Source organism: Zootoca vivipara, chromosome 12 (genome assembly GCF_965207765.1).
Source record: "Zootoca vivipara chromosome 12, rZooViv2.hap1.1, whole genome shotgun sequence".
Taxonomy (NCBI): Eukaryota; Metazoa; Chordata; class Lepidosauria; order Squamata; family Lacertidae; genus Zootoca; species Zootoca vivipara.
Genome location: NC_142595.1, coordinates 21,147,247 through 21,173,114, shown reverse-complemented (window position 1 = coordinate 21,173,114; position 25,868 = coordinate 21,147,247). Strand labels below are relative to the sequence as shown.

At 44.4% G+C, this 25,868-nt stretch overlaps 1 protein-coding gene across 1 annotated transcript in view; it reads left to right on the top strand.

Annotated features, from left to right (window-relative positions):
• The first annotated feature begins 7,208 nt into the window (after positions 1–7,208).
• The window catches only part of TBX21 (T-box transcription factor 21), a 51,008-nt gene continuing 32,348 nt past the window's right edge, over positions 7,209–25,868 (top strand). The window contains exon 1 of the mRNA XM_035137131.3: positions 7,209–8,362. Coding sequence (XP_034993022.3) covers positions 7,743–8,362 — 620 coding nt within the window. The 5' untranslated portion in view covers positions 7,209–7,742. The remainder of the gene's footprint in view (positions 8,363–25,868) is intronic.

Sequence of the window (25,868 nt, the reverse complement as noted above, 5' to 3'; positions counted from 1 at the left end):
GGCTCTTGTTAGAAGAAGAGGCCACTGCAGGTTCATCTTAAATGGAAAAGTACCTGCCAGTTTTAAATATATACTGGAGATGGAGGAGGGTGAGGATCAACTGTAGTTAAATTTTTTAAAAAATGTATTTGCTAATAAGTTTTTTTTTAAGGTTGGGAAAACTCTCTCTGCAAAAGGTTTCTCAAATGGCAAGGTAGCAGGGGAGGAAACTTGCCTCTTCGGCAGCGATTTGTTTTTTGTCCCCCCCCCCCCAGCAAGGGTAGCCATGTATCCTTCTTTACAGAGGACTGTTCTCCATTTGAAGGACTGTCCAAACTGGGATTAAATATACAGAACCCTAAGAAGGGAGAGAAGAAGATTCAGGAGAGATAAAATGAAGTAGTCGGCTCATAGCTAAACTATGGAACTTGCTCCCAGGGAAGGCAGTGATGGTTATCGACTTGGGTGGGCTTTAAAAAAGGATTGGGCAAATTCATGAAGAACTAGACTAGGCAATCAGTGGCTACATGAGGGCTGTGTTTTGCAGTAATGCAGTAAATGAGTTTGTTGTGCTAGTGTGCCAAATGCACTATATTCACTCAACCTAAACTGAATAATTAAGCCATTGCATAATTAAATCATACAAGATAGTGATGGGTCTGGATTGGAAGTGGCCTTTGTTATTATTGATGCAATACACTAAAACAGCCACCCCTCCAGTGAAAGTAATGGTGAGCAGATTGTCAGGTGAGGACAGGGGAAATCCTGGTTCAACCCCCAACTGAAGCATGAAGAAGGTGACCTTGGGCCAGTCGCTGACTCTTCGCTTAACCCACCTCACAGGGTTGTTGTGAAGATAAAAGGAAGGGATGTAGTAATTCAGTAGCAAAGACCAGCGTTTGAGCTGCACAAAATTACTTTCCAATGGAAGGCAGAACATTTGCAGAGGTGAACAAGAGGGGTACACATAAATGTTACAATGCTAAAATTCAAATATTGCTGTTCCTAGAGGTGGCCAGGCATTGGTCAATTAAAAAAGATGCTGCGTGGGTTTAAGCCACATTGGAAGCCCAGCCTGGAGTTCTAAAATGCCTGTCACTGGTGGGAGACAACGGTTTCAGGGTGAATTCCTGGCATTTTAAAGACAACAGCAACTTTGTTTCTGGATTCTAGTTACAGGTTGGCCATGTTGGTCTAACGTAGTCAAAACAAAATTTAAAAATTCCTTCCAGTAGCACCTCAGAGACCAACTAAGTTTGTCACTGGTATGAGCTTTCGTGCGCATGCACACTGTGTGCATGCACACAAAAGCTCATACCAATGACAAACTTAGTTGGTCTCTAAGGTGCTACTGGAAGGAATTTTTAAATTTTGTTTCTGGACAATATGATGTGCATCTCTGGTGGCTGAAGTGAATGCTGCTAGAGAAGAGTATAGAATACAATTACTTTAGGCCAGAATCTGACAGTAGGGTTTGTTTGGCTTTTTGTTTTCTTTCTTTTCTTTTGAGAACCATAAAAGACACCTTGTACATGAGATGTAAACTCATTCCACTGTTGCCTCTGGTCAAAAGGTGTTGCAGGTTCTTCCAAAGCTCTCCAAACCTGTCTGAGCTTGGGAGAGTAGCAGGGCAGAAGAAAGTGAGTCTTTCCCCTCCCTCCTCCACCTCTTTCCCCCTTTTCTTCCTAATGTCTCAACAAATGAAACTTATTTGTAAAAATGTTACATGGGGGGGGGAATAAGAGAGAGAGACATTGCACATACTTTTGTAAATTAAGAAAATCTTTAATAAAAATACATAGGGGGGAGGGGGAGGAAGAGGAGAGTTTGTACACAGAAAGGGACCTGTTTCATAATACCACTGGCTCCCTTAGAAAGCCTTTTACAGATCTCTACTTCACAGACCTCTGCTTTCTGTTGTGTTTGCTCCCCTAAAATCCTAGAATGGACAGCTGTTTTATTCTGTTTTATTGTTTCCTATTTAATTTCTCCCCCTTTCCTGGAATCCTTGAAGCTTACAGCGGCAGAGTGGACCTTACAGGAAGCCGGAAGAGGGGTTTTTTTTTTGCATACAGGAGGAAGAGACAGAAGGAACCCCCTGCAAACAATGAAAGTTGTGAATGGGCTGAGATGGCTGCTAAACTCTGTCTGATGGGACAATACACAACCCCCCTGGAGAGACAACCAGGCCCATCAAACCAGCCCTACTCATATCTTCACAGAGGGGGAGCACATCCCTTGGTTTACATAGCATCAGACAGACCTTCCTGCTGATTTCCTGATCTAACCTTCAACACAAAACTGTTATGAAGACACTGTGAAAACTGCCAGAATAACACCCTCCCAAAGAACCTTTGATTGCTGCCCCAAACACCGAGTCTGTCACTCTCCCCACAGCTGAAATATTTCTTTTTAGTATAGCACCATCAGTTTCCTCAGCATAATAAATAAATAAAATAATAATAATAAAATAATATTTATTTATGATTGATTGATTTATTACGGTTCTTGACCAGCACACATAAATATGCAATACATAAAACAATAAAAGAAAAACAGTAATAATCTGAAAATAGGCAATAAATATAGGTTTTAACAATTGTTTAAAAGAAAACTGATTAAAAGGAGTGTTACTACTTAGGGAGGTAGACTACAGCAATTAATAACACTGGGTCCTCTTTAGCTAGTCCTGAAGATGTTCTGAAGATATTTGGACACTGCTAATTAGATGAGACCGAATTTTTATGGCTCTAGCACAGAATTTGGCTACCTTCGCTGACACATTAGAGTTAGCGTTGGAAAGAAGCCACTCTATATAGAAATTATCCGAGCGTCCAGGTAGCTCTGCCAGTATAGTGTGGATAAGCTCGCCTCGCACCTCCTCGTAGAAGCAGCATCGCAAAAGTATATGGCCAATAGATTCCATTTCTCCATTCACTTTGGCCCGTAACCGCATAATGCCTTCAGCAGTTCTCCAAGGGAAGTACAAACGGATCCCGTTATGTGAGAGATGCTGCCTGTGCGGATCAGGAGAAATGGAAATATTTATTTATACCCCACCCATCTAGCTGGGTCTCCCCAGCCACTCTGGGCGGCTCCCAACAGAATATAAAAAATATGATAAAACATCAAACATAAAAAACTTCCCTAAACAGGGCTGCCTTCAGATGTCTTCTAAAAGTTCATTTCCTTGACATCTGATGGGAGGGCGTTCCACAGGGTGGGCACCACCACCAAGAAGGCCCTCTGCCTGGAGTAAAAAGGACAGGGGAGGTTTCACCTTGTGAATTTCAGCCTGTTGTGCAACTCCATGCTCTATATGCATATCTGTTTCTCTCTGTGTAGCCTCCCATTCATAAAAATGTAGAGTTGGGTGGGATCCCAAGGGCCATCTAGTCCAACCCCCTGCAATGCAGGAGTCTCAGCTAAAGCATCCATGACAGGTGGCCATCCAACCTCTGCTTTAAAACTATTACAACCTCCAAGGAAGGACAGCCCACAACCTCCACTGTTGAACAGCTCTTACCTTCAGAAAGTTATTCCTGATGTTTACCTGGAATCTCCTTTCTTGTAACTTGAAGCCATTGGTTCGGATCCTACCCTCCAGAGCAGGAGAAAACAAACTTCCTCCATCTTCCATGTGACAGGCCTTGAGATATTTGAAGAGGGAAGGTAAACGGCGTTTCCGTGTGCTGCTCTGGTTCACCAGAAGCAGCTTTGTCATGCTGGCCACATGACCCGGAAGCTGTCTGCGGACAAACGCCGGCTCCCTCGGCCTATAGAGCGAGATGAGCACCGCAACCCCAGAGTCGGACACGACTGGACCTGATGGTCAGGGGCCCCTTTACCTTTTATCATATCATATTGGTAGCAGCCAACTAGTTAGGAATTAGTTCTAAATCCGGTGTTCCTATATCCTGTTTTTAAAGAACCCAATAAAGTCTTTTTCAGCTTTGGGGGTGGCGGGGATGTAGTATCATGTTATTTTTTAATTTTCAATTCCAAAATGTTTCTGTATATTGACATAATCAAAAGATGTGCATGAATCTACATCAGATGAATTCTGTCTCTCGACAGCTATCAGCAGCATTAGGATAAACAGCATTAAAGTTTTTGTAAATTAACACTAATTAGGCTTGTTGGAACATTTTAAAATAACCACGACCATTCCTTCTCTAATATAAGTGAATTAAGCTCTGTGTCCTATATATTTTTAAGAGAGGAATGAGACGAGGATCTTCATAAATTAACAGCAATATTGCTTATAAAGTTACATATAGAATGAGTTGTAATTAATATTTCAAAAATTTGGTTTTGCGTGTAAACAAGACTATTTAACCATTAGTTGTATAATGATATATGCCTTACCTGGAACTAATGGAAGCTGGGTGATCTAAACCTTGCGATCTTAGTTAATACCTACCCATGTAAAAGTATATGTTGGCCCACCACCTGCTTTTGTTTCCAAATGGGAAAGTCCCCTATACTGTATATGGTAAATTAGTCACCACTTTTTCATTATCAGATACTGATACGATGTGAAAGGGAATATTTTTGGGCTGTTTGAGTTTAAATTTAGCTTCATCTGGGAAGTTGTATTGTAAAATAAGTGAAGAAGACAGTGCCTCTGAGTGTATGCAGGGTGCCTTTTTTTTTCTTGCCACTGGGTATCCTTCACTAATCCCCAAATATTTTAAGCAGGGATGAAGGGAATGTGAGTCTTCAATGCCATGACCAAAACTTGGAACACACAAAGTAATAAAGAACAGCACAATTCTGAGCATGTGGCGAGTGGCTTTATCTTACTGCTGAGTAATGCAAGTGGCCTGCCACTCCAGAATGAAGGGAACTGTGGTTTTTTTTAATATCGTGACATTTGCAAATGTAAGGTTTCAGTTCTGAGTTTCTTTCCTTGGAGGTTAATTCTGTTGACACCTGAGGATTTCCACCACCCCTCCCCAATAAGGTTGAACTGATAATGGATTTCAAGAGTTGGTCGTAAGAAATCTCAAATCATATGCCCCAAGTATGATCTGCTTGCTTTAGTCTGAACAAGAACAAAAATGAGACAATGTAGTTGTTCAACTCCCCGGCTAGAGTTAGAAATACACATATACTTGGCAAAAATGTCAGTGTTCAGTTACGGAGTGGAAGAATATGTGAGGAGCAGGGATATGACTTTATCTTTGCAATTTGGCTTTGAGGCATATTGAAGTGAAATGCTGGGCAATGATGTTTAAGCATCAGCTTGTACAGGACAATGTCTAAACTTTGATCATTCCTCCCAACCCCTCAATGTACCTAAATTCAGTTCTATAATTGGCAATACTGTACTAAAAACCATCAAAGAAGTATTGAGTTGTATTCAGATTAGACTCGTTGAAGTTCATGGACATGACAATCTTGGGTTCATTGATTTCATTTGGTCTACTCTAAGTTAACTTAATTGGGTGCAACTGAGGATGTTTACAGGCAAATTCAAATTAGGAAGTACCTACAGCCACGTTAATTGTTTCTGTTCTGCTGAGAGTGAGAGAGAGAGAGAGAGAGAGAGAGAGAGAGAGAAAGAAAGAAAGAAAGAAAGAAAGAAAGAAAGAAAGAAAGAAAGAAAGAAAGAGATTCCCCCAAATGGATTGATTTAAATAGATCTCCTTCATATTAAAGCAGTGAACTCTTTCTAAAGGGGCACTTGTCAATGAATTTTAAGATCAGTACTGTATCTCAAACCCAGGTGTCAATATAATCACATTTATGTTCAAATCGCTCCTGGTAATGTTGTATGAGGCCTATTCTGCTCTCCTCCCCTTTAATCAGTCAAGATTGTAAATCTTAATTTCCAGGCCCATTATTTAAAGCAGAAGTGGGGAACCTGTGACCCTGCAGTTGTTGGTAAACTACAACACCCACGATCCTTACAATTGCTGGCAACAGCTTTAAAGCAAGCCACCATCTCTCAACCTAACCTACTTCCCAGGGTTGATTGAAGGATAAAGCTGGGGAAAATAACTTCATTGGAGGAAATGAGGTCATTATGAAAGCCTTAAATCAAGGCTTGCTGGTTAGCTCAGCTGGTTGCAGTGTGGTGCTGATAACACCAAGGTTTTGATCCCCGTATGAGTGCACATTCCTGCATGGCGGGGTTTGGACTAAATGATTCCATGAAGTGCCTTCCAACTCTATGATTCTATTATTCTGTGAAGGCAGGGAAACCTTTGGTCTTCCAGGTGTGGATGGATTCCATCTCCCAGGCTTTACAAGCACAGACAATGGTCAGGGATGATGAGAGCTGCAGTCCAACAAAATCTGGAGGGCCAAAGATGTACTTTAATTAATTAATAAATAAGTAGTGACTGGGATGTACCAAAAACAAAACCCTCTTAATATTCTATGTTTTATCTTATTAAATTGATACCACTCCTTTCGTCCCAAAGGAGCAGCAATGAGGGTGGGGTGGGGGTGGGGGTGGGGAGTGGTCTTGCACGCCTGATCCCTGCATATCGAACAATGAGGGTGGGGTGGGGGTGGGGGTGGGGAGTGGTCTTGCACGCCTGATCCCTGCATATCGAACAAGAACCACAGACGGCTCTCTTCACATGGTCAGGAACCCTGCTTTTTCAGGGTTCCCACTCAGGAAGAGGCAGCTCCCTGTGCACACAGATATATATGTGGTTTTTTTTGTTTTTTTTAATCTTATAGTCAATTTGCAGAGTTGATTGTGCATGTTCAACCTCTGAAGAGGGAACTAGGAGTTCATAAACCTGACAATAGAATATAAGCATGCCAGGGATAATCGCCCTGACACCACAGAGTTTTACTCAGGCAGTTGGTTTCAATTCATTTTTTAAATATAATTTTTATTGAGTTTCAGAAAAAAACAAACCAGAATAGTTACTTATAATGGAATGGAGGAATATTCTGTCCAAAATAGTACCAACTAATATATATTCTGGGATATAACGAGGCAAAAAAAAACCAAGAATACAGAACAGGCATGTTGGAAATAAATTATTATTATTATTATTATTATTATTATTATTATTATTATTATTATTATTATTATTATTAATAATAATATGGAGATCACTTTGGGAGAACCTGTCTTAAATCATTGGAGCGAAGCTTGCAGCGTAGAAGGGGAAGGAGCAGCGGAGGTGGGCGTGTCTTGGAAACTCCGCTCAGCCAATGGAAGCGAAGCCGATACGAGAGCTCGAACGCTGTTCTTTTAATAGGAGGCAGGTCGAGAGAGCATTTTCGGAGGCGGCGAGCATGGGCTAGGCAGAGTAGCAAAGAAGAGGATAAAGTAGAAAGGGAAAAAAATAACCCCCCTCTTAAGATCCTCAGAAAAGAAAAGTAGAGGAGAAACCCGGAGTTAAGCAGCTGTGATCTTGACCCATCGGCTGCCGCATCCGGATCTTGCGAGTATAAACAACAACCCAAACTTCTGGCGATGTTTTGCGATGCAGGAGAAAGTTTGGCTGCTAAAGAAGGATGAGGAGCGAAACTGACCAGCCTCGTTCTGCCAAGTAAGGAAACTGACCAGATTGCTGTTGATAAAACGGACTAGGCTGGTCTCGGGTAGGGGACACCACCGGGTGTCCCCTTTCCCAGCCACGATGAGCCTTTGAGGGTTTCAAGCCAACCCTCGGGACTTCCCCCCCCTTCCCTACCTACCTACCTACCTACCTTCCTCCTCCTCCTCAGCCCTCCTCATTTTTTCCTCTGCTGCCAACCCCCCCGCTCCTCCCCCCGCCAGCCTTTCTTCAATGGGCGCTTTGGATTCCCTCGCCGGAGGAACCGCCAACCCGACCGCCGCTGCCCTCACCATGCTGAACGGGGCAGAGAGCCAAAGTTTCGCCAAGGAGCCGCCAGACCTCCAGGTAGCGGCGACCAAAGACCCCGCCGAGCTGAAGATCGGCGTGCCCCAGGAGCGCTTCTACTACCCGGAGCCCCACATGCAAGAAGGCGGCTGCAACTTAGGGCTGACCTACGGCGCACAGATGGTGCAGGGAGGAGGCGGCGGCTTTGGAGTGAGCAGCCCGGCCCCATCGGGCAGGTTTATAGGGCCGGCCGTGAACAACTGCTCCTCTTACAGACCTCCTCCTCCCCCGGTTCCTGCTCCTCCTTCGGCTGCTCCTCCTGGGAATCCCAGCTTCTCGGTGTCCACGGCCGAGATCTACCCAAGCGCCGGGGACCTGTATCCCAGCGCGCCCGGGGGAGAAGGCTGCTACTCGGCCGCAGTCCAGCACATGTTCCCGCGCGGGCCTCTCTACCAAGTGCCGGGCTACCAAGTCTCCGGGAAGATCCAGGTAGTGCTCAACAACTATCCTCTCTGGGCCAAGTTCCACAAACACCAGACGGAAATGATCATCACGAAACAGGGCAGGTGAGCAGCAACGCGGGATCAGCTAGGAGGGCGCACGAGGTGGCGCGGGTTGGGCTGGCCGGCGGGAAGCGAGAGGCAGGGATTTCGAAGGAGAGAGAAGGAATGTGCGGATCTGGGGGGTCGGAGCGCAAAGGAAGCGGGATCCCAATGGAAGGAGAGGTGGGAAGTAACGAGGGATCCCGTTGCGCGCCGGGAAGAGGATCTTGGCAAGGGTGGGCCGAGCAGGGAATATTCTCGGGGCAGGCGCGTAATTGGGGCAAATATGTCCGGTGGGAGACAGGTTGTTGGCTTTTGGACTGCGCCGCGGCGGACATAAACAACCCTAAAGTCTTGCCAGGGAAGGAGGGAGAAGCGCCTAAGGGCACGCGGCTGAAGGAGGTACGCTCGAGGAACGGTTAGCAGCGCGCGTTTGTTTTGCTTTTATTTCTTACACCAGCCGCATAAAAAGAGTTCTCTGGGCGGTTCACAAAAGCGCGCGCGCACCCGAAACTACAGTATAAAGCAGCAATGGAACAAATTAATCGAAAACCAAAAGCCGATTAAAACGCAGTTCACCTGTTCCTTAAATTTGCCAGATTCCCCAAGCATCAGCTACAATCCCCAGCACCCTCAATGAACTACAGTTCCCAGGATTCTTTGTGTGTGGGGTGTACCTTAATTGTATTAACACCCCCTGACTGTCACAGGCCCCGCTCTGGAATGCCTCGTTCCTAACGTGCGAATGGGAAACCCGTGTTTCTTAGTGGTATGACACCCGGCCCTCGGCCTTCTCTCCCGCTCACGTTCACATGGCTGAGGGGCAGCATGGAGAACGCAGAGTCGTGGGTGTGAAGGCGGTGAAGTGAAAGTGAGCGTTGTCTCTTAATAACTTGGAGCGGTTGTCGCGCATAAGAGGTAAGAGCAAAAAAACAGAAGGCCAAAAGTGTGGCTGGGCTACTGGGATTGCATTTGCGTCCAAATTTGTGAAGAAGCAAATGACGGGTTGGTTGTACCCCAGTGCTGTGACTAGTGACAGGGCTGGCTTAAGATATTTTGCAAGATGGCAGCGCCCCTTGAAACCTACCTGACTGGTAACTGAATCTTTTAACACTGGTGGTGATGGGAACAGTGTTCTCCTTGTGCCTGAAGAACGCAGGCTACGTGCTATATTACACATTTCATATCTCCAGGCAACTCACTGTGGCTTCCCCCTGCACTTCAGCATCTACGAACTGAGGCATCCGCCTCCCTCTGCCTAATGGTAGAGCCAGCTTTGGCTTAAAACGGTGCTACTTAAACTTTGCAATATGTTTGGAGAATATGACTGAGGCACAGCAGTGTTGGCATAGTGTGTTTTTAAATGGTACGAAAGGGACCTGAAAAAGGTAGAGCAGGTTCTAGTTAAATGAAAATTTAGTTCTCTGCTGAATCTAGCTCTCCTTTCATGTTTTAGGCTTTTAAAAGACAACAACACACAAGCAAAACTTTGTAGATCTCTCGCCATCAGTACCAACAAAACCTCCCCTCTAAAAAAAGGAATGCAAAAGCTTCATCATTTGGAATATACATCCAGAGTTGAGCTTGTGTCTTTGTTTTAAATGACTTTCTTGTGCTTTCTAGTCCTCCAACATCAGGATGCAATTTTTGATTAGATTAACTGGTAGATTAATTCACCAAGGTTTTTAAGGTAGTTGATTGATTATGATAAGTTAAGTCTGAGTTATGAGTTTCTCTTCCTTCCAGGTGTCATTTATCCCTTTTAACAAAAAGTGGAGGCCAATTTCAAGGGTGTGGCTAAGTCTTAAAGGTACATTTGTTTATGTATTTATTTGTAAGGCTATTTTGGCTCTGGTACCTTACCATAAGTTAAGGTACTATAAGGTACTATATTAGCAATATAGTAACTTATTTTTTAATTTTGAGCTACCCTGCGCTTCCTTAAATATTCCTTTCTTTTTTAAAAAAATGAGAGCCTGGTAATATGGACATAAATATAATCAGTTTATAACTAACAATGCAATCCTGTGCCTACTCAGAAATAAGTCCTCACGAGATTCAATTAGATGTGCATAGAATTGTACACACACTTACCTGAGAGTAAGTTCCATTTAACTCTGTGAAGCTTATGTCTGCGTATAAATGTATAGACTCACTCTGTAAATGAGCTAGGTATAAGGCAGGTGATTATTTGATTGAAAATTCTGTAATGGGATGACCAGGCTCTATTTTGATAGGGTTCTCGAAATATGTTTCTAGTGCCGCTTATGAAAACATGCTAGGCCAGAGATGGTTAGTGCCTGTGTTTTTAGAGGCAACTTCATTTCCATGCCACCTGCACTGGACACTCTACCAAATTTTGCTCCTGAAACTGATATGCTACCAAGCCCCTTTAAAAGTGTTGTCAAGCCACGATGGCATCCTTTTTAGTCAGGCACCGCAGTGTTAAATACAGAAGCCTATATATACATATTACACACAAAATCTAAAGAAGAAATGTAACATTAGAATATTGAATGTCTTTGTTTTCTACAGCTTGGAAGGAAAGCTTTTGCTCTGAAAGTGAAAACTTGAGTATAATTTGACAGAGGCATGACGTGGACCATTCTGGACTATAGTCTGCTAGTTACCCATCCCCGGCCTAATCTGAAGAGAAGGAAAAGAGAGACTAGGTTGCTCATTGCTGTGCGCAATTTGTTCAAGTTTATTCATTTGTTTTTATTTCTCATGATTTATATACCATTTTATGGTAATAAAACCTCAAAATGGTTTAAGAAAAGAACAAAACACTTAAAATTATCAGTCAAAAGCTGTTAAAGACACCTATTTAAAATATTTTTAAAAAGTAAAATCGGGCAATAAACTAAAAAAACCAGATTGAAACACATGTCTAGATAGGCTCGCCTGCCTGAACAAAAATGCTTTCAGCAGGCACCAAAGACAGTACATTGAAGGTGCCTTCCTGATGTCAATTCACAGGGAGTTCCAAAGATTAATTTCTTGCAAATGCAGAACTAGTATTACCTGGCACTTGTAACAGTACCAGTTCTACAGATTGAAGTGATTAAGTGGGCATGTATGAGGTAAGGCAACCATGCAAGTAAACTGATCCCAAGCTGTTCTTTGTGAGCTGTGGGGGACTTTGGGCTTTGAAAATTATGCAGTGCAAAAATTGTGCACCAACCACCACCTGCCACCTCTAAGTCACTGTTATGGTGCCCTCTTGGCTCTGCGCCCAGTGCAGGTGCCTAAATCTGCCTCTGTTGTGAGGTCTATAACCTGCCCTTCATCCAAAGAGCTCAGTGTAGCTTATGTGGCATGCAGATATTTCAAGCAAGCATGAAGTATGTGAGTGGGCAGAGTTGGCCCAGGTCTATAAGTCATCAAATCCTTATTCACATCTTTTAGACTTCTGTTTTCCTCACTTGGCATGAAAAATATCATAACTCTTACGGCGTTTGTAGGCAGTGATTTATCCATGCAAGAGAGAGCCTTTTTAAAACCTGGATAAAACTACTAGCCAATATGAATCTTAAGAGAGCCCCATCCCCATTTCAGAGCTAGGAAATGCAAAGGGCAAACTGAATGTCATGTGTGAATACACCATCTGGCTTTGCAAGATGCAGACAGAACAGTGGCAAAAATGTAGCTCTCATGAGCCTCTCTGGTGGTACAAAGAAGGGGATACAGATATTGTTAATAAAGGAAATTAGTGTGTTTGTGACAATTTTCTCTGTGCTCACTCTGTTACACACAGAGAGGGCAGGGGAGAAATTAACTTGATTCAAACTTTGCATCTGTTTTCAACCGGGATGGCAGAATCTTTCAATTTTGGTTTCTCTGCCTTTCTCATTCCCCCAGTCTTAATTTCAGTTTAGTTTCTGCAACACTTTGCAAATTTTTTTTTTAAGTGAGGTGCATTTTCATGCGCATTTCTGTGCCTTCTTTCCCCCTAATGTTCATTAAAAAAAAAAAGCTGTTTTGAGCAGGAGAAAGATTTGGAGAAGGATGGTTGCATTTCTGTTTGCAAACTGGTTCAGAAAGGGCGAGTTAGGCAAGTTCACGTGGAAATGGGAAACCAAACTAATTTGTCCCCTTGGTTTTCAATGTCTCTATGGACGTAAAAAGGCAAGAATAAAGTGCCTTTTTAGAGCTCGCTTCTACCCATGCTGAGTGACTAGAGGCCACCCGTTTCAAGGTTTGGAGCGAAGGGCTCCTAGATGTGAGTGTGTTGATGTGCCCTTTTTCTAGAAATTAAGCAGAAACACACACACACACACACACACACACACACAATCTTTTATAATCTCTCACCTTTCCTCATTTCTCCTCCAGGCTGTTCACTGTCAGGTCTGCGAATCCTCTTTATTAACCACCATTGTGGCTCCACGACTTCCTCCCCCCCACCCCACCTCCTTTTATTTTCCACTTTCCTCTTTTCAGTATATCTGTGGATATGCTGGTAAGGTGATTAGGCATTTTCAACCAAGCTGGAAATCCCCAGGCACCAGCTCTGTAGTGGAGGGAGGGGGGCATACTGAATGCCAGGCCAGAGTTTCCCCCTGTTGCAACCTGGGGGGGGGGGTTTGCAGACCCGGTGTGGGTGCAGAGAAGAGCTGTTCTTTCCACCCTTCCACTGAGCTGTCCACAGACACCCACTCACACCCCTGTTTGTGGAAGGGATTGCTTTCAGTCAGAAAGAGAGAGGGGGGATTAGGAAAAAAAGAATTGAAAGGCTGCAAAAGGTTCATAGATAGGCAAGTCCCCCAGGCAGTAGATGATATGGGTCACAGCCACAGAGGCTGCCTGCACACACCAAAATCCTCTCCTCTTCCAGCCTACTGAATGCCAGGCCTTTTAAAGCCACACTCCCTGCAATAGGATCACATGAAACCCGAATTCGGTTGAGCAAAGGGCTGACAAGATTCAAGTTTTGAGTTGTGGCCTTGTGGGGCTGACTCTCACTTCACGTTTTGTACTGGGACGGTGCAAAAGGCATTCACAAATGCACAAAGACTGAAGGGCAGGAATACGTAAAAGTCGAAACCTGTCCCTTTAAAAATAATCAGAAATGCAGGCACTGTCCTTTTTGATCTGTTGCTTCCCAAGGTTTTTCAATAACATGCCCCCCCCCAATTCACAGGTGTGCTTCCTTGGTGAATTTTTGCATGCATCCAGCTGAGTGCAAAATGTAACAGTGTTTCTTAATTATTCGTTGTTGTTTCGATAATATATTGTGCTTTATATCAGTGTTTCTCAACCTTTTTTGGGCCACGGCACACTTGTTCCGTGAAAAAAATCACGAGGCACACCACCATTAAAAAAGTTTAAAAATTTAACTCTGTGCCGCCCTATATTATAATTATGACTGTAAGAAACACTTGCCAAATATTGCTTTCCGGCGGGTCAGTGTTGTGAATTGGCGGCCGCCAGGCACGTCACAATGTAAATCGCCCTTCTCGTCGCCGCACATCGCGGCACACCAGCCAGCGTCTCGCGGCACACTAGTGTGCCGCGGAACAGCGGTTGAGAAACGCTGCTTTATATACAGCAAAGATAGGAGAACTTGCATTCTTAGGCCTATTGTCACTGAGGTGGTAAATCAGGACAGTATCGAACAAGGTTTCCCAAACTTGGGTCTTCAGCTGTTGTTGTTTTTTTGGACTACAACTCCCATCATCCCTAGCTAGCAGGACCAGTGGTCAGGGATGATGGGAACTGTAGTCCGAAAATAACTGGAGACCCAAGTTTGGGAAACCCTGGTATAGAAGCATAGAATGGTAGAATTGTAAGTGACGCATTTTCAGCCTCCAAGACAAAGCCAAAATTACCTGCATATTGAAATCTACTAGCATATTTGGGAGAAAGTATGACAAGAACTCCCTTCTCTGATAGGCTGTATTTGTATGTGAAGTGAACGTTTTGAGGTGAGACCTCTCACATTTGAAGTCTTAAGTGCTATAGTCCAGACAAAGGTTTACTTCTTGAGTGAGGGCAAAGAGCGACATGATGTGACAGGCCAAATTCACACCATGCATTTTAAACACTGTGGTACCACTTTAAAAAGGCATGGCTTCCCCCAAAGAATTATGAAAGCTATGGTTTGTCAGTGGTGCTGAGAGTTGTTGGGAGACCCCCCTAATTCTCTCGCAGAACTCCAGTTCCCGGAATTCCCTGGGAAGACCTATTGATAAAACCAATATTGATAGTTAAACCACATTGACACTTGAGATGCATATTTTAATTCCACCTAATTTCTATGACGGTAATTTGTTTCAAACTGTTTGTCACATTGTGGTCCACCCTAGGACCTTGGGAGTGAAAGGCAGATTAATAATAATAATAATAATAATAATAATAATAATAACAACTTCCACTCCTGAAGAATTTTGCGAGTACAACCCCCGAGAGATGCTGCAACCCCATTTTTATCTGCTCTTTTATTGCATAGTATTTTAGGTTTATAAAAAGTATTTTTAAAATAGTTATGATTATAGTCGGCCCTGATATCCTGTTGTCATGAAGTAGGGGGTTAGAAAGATGTTTTATCAAATGTACAAACCTTGGAGTCTAATCTCTCCATGAGGGACAGAAAGTTTTGGTAGGTATGGCCCATAAGACATTTTGCTGCCGGAGAAGGGTCTGCCACCGAAAACCTCCCTGCCCGGTCAAAGCACAGAGCAGTACCCCTAAGGCCAGTCAATATATTTTGGCACCTGAGGCAGGAAATCACAGAATCACCTCCCCGCCTCCCTGCCAATAAAAATAGAATAATAAAAAATTGAGTAACTAACAGTATTCTGGCCTTTCTTGACACAGAACATCTGTTGCTTCGGATGCCTGTCTCATTCTGTCTAATGGTAGGGGCTGGGCTTGAGAAGTGTGAAGATGGAGAGAGAGAGAGAGAAAGAAAGAGAAAGAAAAAAGAAAGAAAAGGAACGAAAGTTAAGCACTCCCTCTTTCACCTACCATAATAATTTGGTTACTCAGGTGGTGGTCTGTGTGTGACATTTAAATCACCATCGTATTGTTGTCTGTTTGCTTGTTTACATTTCTTATCTGCCTTTCTCAAAACTATAGGCGTGGGGCCGGTTGCAGATCATCATTTTAACAAGTTGTTTATATAGAGCAGGGTCCCCAAACTAAGGTCCGGGGGCCGGATGCAGCCCAATCACCTTCTAAATCCGGCCCGCGGACGGTCCGGAAATCAGCATGTTTTTACATGAGTAGAATGTGTCCTTTTATTTAAAATGCATCTCTGGGTTATTTGTGGGGCATAGGAATTTGTTCATATTTTTTCCCCAAAATATAGTCCGGCCCCCAACAAGGTCTGAGGGAGAGTGGACCGGCCCCTGGCTGAAAAAGTTTGCTGACCCCTGAAGAGGGCAGCTGATCTTCTTTATTTGTTGAGGGCAAACCCTCCAAGTGTCCCTATTTTCCAGGGTCAGTCCCGGATTTACAGAAGCTGTCCCTGTTTCTGGTTTGATCCCCAAATACCCCACTTTTCCTTAGCACGTCCCTATTTTCATCAGAGAAATGTTGGAGGGTATGGGATGATGTCCCTGTTTTCTATGGGGAAATGCTGGAGAGCATGGAGTTATGCGACCCCCAGCCCCCCGCCTAAGGGGATACCGGTAAGTAATTATACAACCTTTAAAAGCCATCTGGAGGCAACCCCGTTTAGGGAAGTTTTAAAATGTTTAATGTTTCATTAAATTTTTATTTATGTTGGAAGCCGCGCAGATGAGCGGGGGATAAATAATTAAAAAAATACTATCATTGCATAGGACTTCCCTTTTTTCATCAGAGAAATCTTGGAGGGTATAGATCAGGCATCCCCAAACTGCGGCCCTCCAGATGTTTTGGCCTACAACTCCCATGATCCCTAGCTAACAGGACCAGTGGCCGGGGAAGATGGGAAATGTAGTCCAAAACATCTGGAGGGCCGAAGTTTGGGGATGCCTGGTATAGATTCATGTCTACTCAGATGTAAGTCCCTTTTAGTTCACTGAGCTTACTCCCATGAAACCACGTATAGGATTGCAGTCTTAACCTTGGTTGCCCATTAGCTCTGCCAGCTTCTCTGTTTCTTCAGAAAAGGCAGCCTTTCAAATTGATTAAGCTGTTTTTAAAAATACTTAATTTTTTGAGGAGTGCGCATGTGCAGTACAGTAATAACCGTCCTGAAACTTTATGGTTTCTTGATTTATGGTTTCCTCAAGCTAATATTTTGGGGAGGGAAAGGAAATTTTAAGAAATGAAACGGGTTGGTAAAACGGCACCAGTTCCATTGTTAAAACATTGCTGAGTTATTTCCATTAATGAGTCCCTTCCATGACATCACGCCACATCCCTTCTCAAAAGACTTGAGTGTTTCCCTCTCTCATATCAGAACTGGCGCACCGTTAGAACAATGGCCACATAATACTTGTTCTGCATTTGTAGGAAATGAATCTTTTACTGTGGCAGCACCTGCACTTTGGAACTCCCTGCCGATTGAGATCAGGCAGACACTTTCACTGTAATTTTTCGGCCCCTGCTAGAAAAAATTTTGTATAGACAATCCTATCCAGATCTGTAGTACAGTATGTTGGCCTGTGTTTTTACCCGCTTTTTAGCCTGCCATTGATTTGAAATATTTTTGAATGTTTAAAATAAATGTTTTTACTTATAATTTCATTGCTTTGTTCTTTTTGTCACCAGCTTTGGGGATTCCCCCCCCCCTTTACAGTTGCACAGTATATAAATTTTATGAAATAAATATATCTTTCCCCATTGCCAGCATGGCAGAAAGCAAGAAGAGGTGACTAGGTGGGAGCAAATAACCAAGCCAATGCCTTTTTTGCTGCCAGCAGTGATGGCCAAACTCGGCCCTCCAGCTGTTTTGGGACTACAATTCCCATCATCCCTGACCACTGGTCCTGTTATCTAGGGATTATGGTAGTTGTAGTCCCAAAACAGCTGGAGGGCCAAGTTTGGCCATCATTGTGACTAAGGTCAGCGCCGTCTTAAGCGCCCCTGTCGCCATGGTGCGACGGATCTCTCCGGCGCCCTTCCGCCCCGTTTCCCAACGCGGTGGGCGGGTGTGCGCGGCGCTGCTGCGCGGCGGGCGGGCAGACACAGCGCGATCTCCGGCGCCCTCCCGCCCCGTTTCCCAGCGCGGTGGGCAGGTGGGCGCTGCGCGCAGCGGACCGGCCAGCCAGCGGGCGGGCGCAGCTCGCGGCGCCCTCCTGGCGGGCCGGCGCCATGGTGCCCTGCGCCACCGGGGGTCTACGATGAGCCGGCCCTGACTAAGGTGAACAAGAAGCTGCCTTTCCTTATTTCCCCATACTGATATTGACTGGGCAAGCAGCTGGCTCTTACTTCAACACTGTTAATCTGACACTACCATCCTTTGCATCTGAGGGTGGCAAACTACCAGCTCTCTGCTGCTCCCTACCTCCGGCACTGCCATCTTGGGCAGCCGCCTCCCTGCCAAATGGTAGGACCGGACCGGGTTGAACCTGCATACACACCATACATTTAAAGCACATTACTTTCCCCCCGAAGAATCTTAGGAACTGTAGTTTATTAAGGGAATTGTAGGTCTGTGTGGGGAATAAACTACATTTCCGAAGTTTATTTGGGGAAGGCCATGAACTTTTAAAAACTGCTACGGTGTGTACAACAGCCTTGGAAGAGGGAGAAAAGAGGCAGGATGCCCCCAGCACTGTAGTAGACTTTGACAGAGGTACAGATAAAAACGTCAACATTCAGCAGCATTAAGTGGTAAAGCTTTTTCCTGGATGTTACCACTTCTGGCTGCAGTGGTGGTTTGAATGTTCTGTTATTAGGAGCAAGCAAACAAACAAATCACCTCTTAAGTATAGACGACTCTGATGGGAGGGTTTATCCAGGCCTTCTCCCTCACGTGCTACTTTTCTGTGTGCAGGGACCAACCCCAATGTGGAAGAATTCAAATTTGCAATCGCTGCAACCAGGAATTGCTTTATCCCTTGTTTCTGCTTGAGTGCCTATAAGCCAACCTTTAATGTCTTGGAAACAAAATAAGATTAATAAGCTTGCAAGCAAGGCTGGCCCACCCATGAAACAAGGTGAGGCGACCGCCTCAGGTGACAGGATCTACTAGGGCAGAAGGTTCCCAATGTAGCACTCCCCACACCCTGCTTGTTCCTGGTGTATATCCTCCCTCACCCTTTCTTCCCTGGTGGAGAGGGGGGGCACAATTTGGGGGTGCCAAAAATCTTGGGCCAGTTCTGAAGAGGAGCATCTCATCCATCAAAAAAGCTTCCTTTGTAACAGGTGTGGGGAACCTCCCCCTGGATGTTGCTGAACCTCCCCCTGGATGTTGCTGTTTGCAGAGGCTGATGGGAGTCGTAGTTCAACAACCATCTGGAAGGCGACAGGTTCCCTACACTAATTTTATTAGGCTCCATTCCTGTGCTCGTTTATGTGGGGTGAACTCCTTTGGAACGCAATGGGACGTACTGTATCCTCTTCCAACTTTCTGCCCCCCCCGTCTGCTTCCTTTGTCCTCATGCTATTTCCCCCCACCTTCCTAACTCTATTCTTGTTTTTCTGCTCTTTCTCTTTCTCCCTCTTGTGCTTTCTCTCTGTGCATTGCTGCAAGATCCACAGAAGCTGGCTTAAAAAATAAAAGAAAATAAAGGAGTAGAGAAATCAATGGAGGATGAATCTTGCAAGGTCTGTTAGCGTGACGGCTGGAGCGAACCTCCATGTCGTCAAGCACTATATCTCTGAGTGCACGGCTGCCAGGCGAGGGCTGTTCCCTTCACAGCCTGCTTGTGAGCTTCCCAGAGGCATTTGGCTGTGTACTGTTGGGAACAGGATGCAAAGCTAAAACGAGTTTCTTGTGTGATCCAGCAAGGCAGTTCTGACCTGGTTCTTCATTCTGTTTGTTTGGCTTTCTTTCTTACACATGCACACACCCTCTCTTTTAACCAGGAACACTTTGGACAACAGAACCACGGAGGTGGAAGGGACCTCGAAAGCACAGCCGTACCTCGGAAGTCGAACACCTTGCGAGTCCCAACGATTTGGCTCCTAGATGTTGCAGACCCGGAAGGGAGTGTTCCGGTTTGCCAATGTTCTTTGGAACCCGAACGTCCGATACGGGTTCTGTGGCTTCCGATTGGCTGCAGGAGCTTCCTGCAGCCAATCGGAAGTGGCGCCTTGGGTTTCCGAACGTTTTGGAAGTCAACCGGACTTCTGGAATGGATTCCGTTCGGCTATAATCTAGTCCTACGTAAATGACTTTTTGTACTCTCCATGGAATCCTATTCTCAAGTGCAAAAAGAAAACAATATTTATGAATGGCAGACGGGCATAGCGGGCAGCTTTTGCCTGTGAAATGCCACCCTTCCCCTTTATCTCTTACACACACACACACTCTCTCTTCTTTGTTTCTTTCTCACACTGTTTACAAGGCAGCCCCTTGATTGCTTCTTTCTCTCTCATCCTTCCTTGCTCTCCTTTCTCCCAAACCCCAGACAGAGAGTGTCACTTTGATGCTGTAACCAAGCCGCTCCTAATGTGTTGAAAGTCTAAATGCATTAAAGCCGCTTCATTTCCTGACCACCCTTCAAGGGTTTGCAATCTGGAGAAAAAGAAACCCCCGTCCCCTCCGCCTTGTGCTCCCGGCGCTTCAGCGACATGCCACCACCATCAGGGGAAGGAAGAGGGAAGGAAAGAGATACCAACACAGGAGAATAATTCTGTTCTGAAACTGCGCTGACATAATGGGCCACAGCCAGTTCCGAAGCAAAACGTCAGCTTGCGCCGCTCCAAACTTTTCCTCTTTTTCTTGGGATCCCAGTGGGAGATCAGGGTTCGAATCTGCCCTCAGACATCAAGTTCGCTAGCTGGCCTTGGGCCCAGTCTCGGCCTGTCCCACCTCGCAGGGTTTCTGTGAGGATAAAATGGGGAGGAGAACCATGCATGGCTTCCTGGGTTCCATGGAGAAAAGGTGGGATAGAAATGTTCAAAAAACGCATTAAAATAAAGCAATGGGCTGGCTATTGAGGAGGGAGAGTTGGCTTCAGTTCCAAGAATCAAGGACTATGTTGTATCTGCGAAGAGCTACACAAGCGGCGACAACAGAGAGATGGGACAGCAGCCTAGGCCTCCCCACCCCCTGTGTGTGACTGTGACTTTGGGCCATGATGGAAAGGGCAAATGTATGGGCATCTATGGCGAGAAACTGGCACGATGCAATGGTTCTGCTGAATGCCTGTGCTCCTCCAAATCCTATTAGGGATTCCCTGAAAGATAGCTTGTCTAAGCGTGACTTCTCTTCTTCAGCGTTGTATAGGCACAGGGGAATATGATGGGTGGGTCTTTCTCCGACCTCAGTTCACACAGGGCAGCAACGGTGGCCAAGAGGCTTGGCGCATGTGAAACGAGACAGTACGCTCCGTAATCCTCTTCACAGGAGGTCCACGGCAGGCGGTTGTTTGTTTGTTTAGTTCATAAAATGTATGCACCATTTGATTGAAAAAAACAAAACAAAACCTCAAAGTGGTTTACAGAAGATAAAGCAGGAGAATCGAGGGTGGGGGGCGGACATCTCACAACCACGCTTAAAAACACACAAAAGTTGAAATACTAACACAGATTTTAAAATTTCTTAAGCGTTCGGCTAGGCTTGTCTAAACAAGATTATGAACAGGTGCCAAAAAGAGCACAGTTGAAGGCACCTGCTTTATCTCACTAACCAGGGTACAATAATAATAATAATAATAATAATAATAATAATAATAATAATAATAATAAATAAATTTATTATACCCCACCCATCTGGCTGGGTTTCTCCAGCTACTCTGGGCAGCTCCCAACAAAATACTAAAAACATGCTAAAACATCAAACATTAAAAATTGCCAAAACGGGGCTGCCCTAAACTTCCCTAAACAGGGAGTCCCACAGTGTAGGCCAGGCATCCCCAAACTGCGGCCCTCCAGATGTTTTGGCCTGCAACTCCCATGATCCTTAGCTAACAGGACCAGTGGTCAGGGAAGATGGGAATTGTAGTTCAAAACATCTGGAGGGCCGAAGTTTGGGGATGCCTGGTGTAGGCACTGCCACACCAAACAACTGAATTTTCTACAAAGGCGGAACAGGTACCATACGGCATCCGTAGCAGCGCCAGTTCTGCCACATGGGCACATGTGGGGTAAGAATTTCCTTGGCAGGATGAGTTGTTGTGGGAAGTTTGAAAACTGATGCCAGAGCCCTGCTGCAGCCTGGTTCTCTCCTCCCCACACCCTGACAAGGCCATCTCGCACCAGCTGCCTTCTGGGTAGGATTTCAGGAGAGCTGGAGGGGGAGAGAGGGATACTGTCCTCTTCCCCTCTGCAGGGTTATCTCCCACCAGCTGCCCTGTGGGAAGGATGCCAACGATTTCTTATATTTTGATATTGTGATTTAATTAACGCGTTTTGATGTTACTTGGAAGCTGCCTAGGAAGGATTGATATTCTGAATGAATAAATAAAGAAAAGCAATAGCTTGCTTTCGATAACAACAGTTTAATTTATTGCCTGCCCTTCACCCTAAGGTCTCGGGGCAGGTTGCAACAATTGGAAGCACTACTTTTAAACAACTTGCAAAAGTAGTGTGGGTCCTAAAAATATGTATCTCGGATGTCAAAGGCCAGGGCAAAAAAGAAAGAAAAGCGTTCAGTCCCATTGGGAAAAGGCAGGATATAAACAAACAAACAAACAAACAAACAATAGTGCATTTATCAATGGATTACAGTCTACACCTGTGTGTTTTTATAGTTGCATTGGACATAAGGTTTTGGTCAAAACAGCTATGGAGGCTCATAACTTTATTCTCCTTTCACACACACCCAACAACTGGGAATTTATTCATGAGTCACTAGTCTATGAAAAATACGAGATGTGACATTCGGTCATTGAAATGTATAAGCTTAAATGACATCCAGTAAAACAACATGAAACAGCAGCAACGGCCTTACAATCCAATGAACCCAAACAGTTACTGATGATATGAAATCAAACAAAACACACACTCCCTCTCAAAAACTACTACAGGAACAGAAATTACACGGTGGCCACACAGGACCAGGATTATTCAGGCAGCATTTCCTGCCTTTGTATCTTGGCTTCCTCATAAATACAAGACATCAGGTGCAGTTTTAATTGAAAATTCCTTCCTTCCTTTCTCCATTAAGGCTGTCTCCTTTTCTACCAGCTCCTCTTCAGGACAAACTTCCAGACAACAGAAGTGATTAACTTGCACATTGGACGCAGCACATTCTTCCCTTTTAAAACAACAGGATTGGGATCTAGGTCTTATTGGTGTTAAAAGACTTATCTTTTTGTTGATTTATCCTGAAGTTTTTCCCTAGTATTTGGGTTGCCAGAGACAAAATCAACTGGTCATCTATTTTATTGTATTTGAGAGGTTCTTGTCACTTTCTTGAACTGCATCTGTGAGATCAAAGCTGGAGGGTTTCTTCTTGACCTTATCTCTGAATCATTAGGAATATCTTCTTCTTTGGCGATCACTCGTAGCCGAGTAAGATTATCTTCCATAAACACGTTTTTAACAATGGGTCCGTAAGTGACTGTGGAGGCCAATTCCGGATCCACACATCCTTCCACAGTGAGGACATTTGTTTCCGCGCGGGAGTTTATCACGGTGTGGATTTGCCAAGAGTGCCTTCCTCTTAGCATGTTTCTCCCTTGCGTCCTGAGATCGAGTGTCTTCAAAGCCCACGACAACTTTGGTAAGGCTGTACTCCAATTGGAGCGCTTGCGGGCAAGTGTTTCCCAATTGTTGGTGTTTATACTAAATTTTTTAAAATTTGCCTTGAAACAGTCTTTAAACCTCTTTTGTTGACCACCAGCATTACGCTTTCAATTTTTAAATTCAGAATAGAGTAGTTGCTTTGGAAGACGATCATCAGACATCCACACAACACTACCAGTCCAACAAAGTTGAGGAGTCCTGTGAGTTGTCGTTGGATAAGTTTGGTGTTTGCTTTCCACCCTCTCAGCGATTCAAAAGGCGTTTTTCATGTAACAAGGTGGGGAGTAGTTGCGTAATGACATCACATCTGCTAGCATACATCTATGCAGGAATTGATGAATCGCTCCTTCATGAGAAATACTCGAAGTGTACTCACAAAAAACACACCTGATGTGTTTTTTTGGGTGTGTTTGGGAATTAGTTGAAAAGTTGAACTCAACCGGGGATGCCCGGTACATTCAGTAATAAGAAAAATGTCTCAAAACAGCTTCACTTTGAATCTGAAAAGGCTTTTCCACAAAGGATCCAAGGTTGCAAATAAGATTGTAACACATTGCACAACAAAATAGATAGGTGGAGAGGTCCTCAAACATCCTGAATGGAATTAATTTGATATGATGCCACAGGTTGAAAGCCCAGCGAAAGAGACTTCTCTGTTCATAAAAGTATTTTTAACAAGGTATTGTTGTTTTTGCTGAAAGGGGAATTCAGTAGGCTCGGGCTTCTCAGGAAATGCAAAAAGGCTACTTAATTTAATTAAGGTGGGATGGGCTTGCCGGCTGAACCAGGGACTCTCAATAGGAGATCAGAAACCATGCTGAAGGTGTTGCTTGCATCAGATGTGGTACTTGGTTCTGGAATTAATTAGGCTGGAGTGTTACCTCCTCCTTGTAACTGGGATGTTCCTCAAGCTTACACCAATTCTGACTCACACAATAGGGACTTCCTCAGGTGACCACAATGCTTCTCTCACTGCCAAAATTAAAGACAAACCACGCACACATTCCCATGGCTTGTCTTAGCTAAACTAAACTTTTTGGTAACTACTAAGCAAACAGAGTTTTGAGGATTGCCTCTCTTGAGGGTTGTTGTGAAATTGTCAGTTACAAATTCTCATTGAGTAATCTGTTCTTTCCACTAAGCAATTCTCTATTGGATGGAACACCCTTGTAATTTTTAAAAATTGCTGTAGAAGTATTGTTCTAGTTTAAATTAGGGAAGTTGTCACCCATTGTCAGTCACTAATTCCTTGGGAAGGCCTTCTCTGGTAAAGACTGCAGACAAATCGAATTACATTGCTTATACAGTACATGAAACATATGGATATTTAGAATAATAGTCCCCCACCATGATGATAAACCTCTTATTTTGCAGGGTGGTCAACATCTAAAGGTCTCCTTATGTCTAGAATTAATTTTTCCCATGGACTGTTAGAATATTCTGTTGGGCTTTTGGTGAATGTCTTCTGGGATTCTTCACAAACAGTTCCTGATTACTTCCTCCATTTGTTTGCTCATTCCTGGCCACCAAAAGCTTTGTGTGATTAATCTATTAGGGAATCTGATACTTAAAGGTAAAGGGACCCCTGACCATTAGGTCCAGTCGTGACCGACTCTGGAGTTGCGGCGCTCATCTCGCGTTATTGGCTGAGGGAGCCAGCGTACAGCTTCCAGGACATGTGGCCAGCATGACAAAGCCTTTTCTGGCGAACCAGAGCAGCGCACAGAAACGCTGTTTACCTTCCCGCTGTAGCGGTACTTATTTATCTACTTGCACTTTGATGTGCTTTCGAACTGCTAGGTTGGCAGGAGCTGGGACCAAGCAATGGGAGCTCACCCCGTCGCGGGGTTCGAACCGCCGACCTTCTGATCGGCAAGCTCTAGGCTCAGTGGTTTAACCCACAGCGCCACCCGCATCCCCATCTGATACTTAGCCTAATGCAGCCTAATGAAGGTATCTGATACTTAGGTACCTTCATTAGGCTACATTAATCAACCTTGCTTGCAGAGATGTTGGCAGTACTAAACAATCAGTCCTTTCAAACCAACTTGTTGAGAAGGGACAGTTCACATGCTTATGGTCTCTACTGCTGCAAATATTCAGACATCTAATTCTTACATGTACACGGACATCCTTTGGTTGTATAAGGTGTAAGTTCAGTAAACACTCAGGGCTGCTTTCTGTTCCAGTGCTGTAAGCATTCCTTAGGTGGAGGAAGCTCTGTGTGCATTTACTGACCCTTCATCCTCATCTTCGACTTGGGCTCCTCTGTAGGACAAACTTCTAGACACCTGAACTGATTAACCGGCAGGGTATTGCACCCATCCTTCTCCCCTGGTAGCACCTCCCTCCGATGTCCTTTATCATCGGGGCTGAGCAGCTGAATCATGATCAGCCCATCACAAAACTTGTTGTATCTTCCCAGGAAATAGGACTCGCCAGGGGGAACTCCCAGCTGAAGCGATCAGAGGTACAAGGCCTCTGAATGACATTTTAAAAGTCATGTAAGCTAGTGGCCATCACATCTTATGGCAATGAAATGCAATGAGCTTAATCCGCTTGGAGACTAAGGTTAAGGTTCTTTTTCTTTCTAATTTCATTTCCTGCTTGCAGAAAAGTCTGGGCAGAACCGCTGCAGTGATACTGAAGCAAAACTTAACAGTTCCCAGAGTTCTCTGAGGGATGCCAGGCGAGGCAAACCAGTTGATACTGTCACTAATACAGGAAATACCTTGTG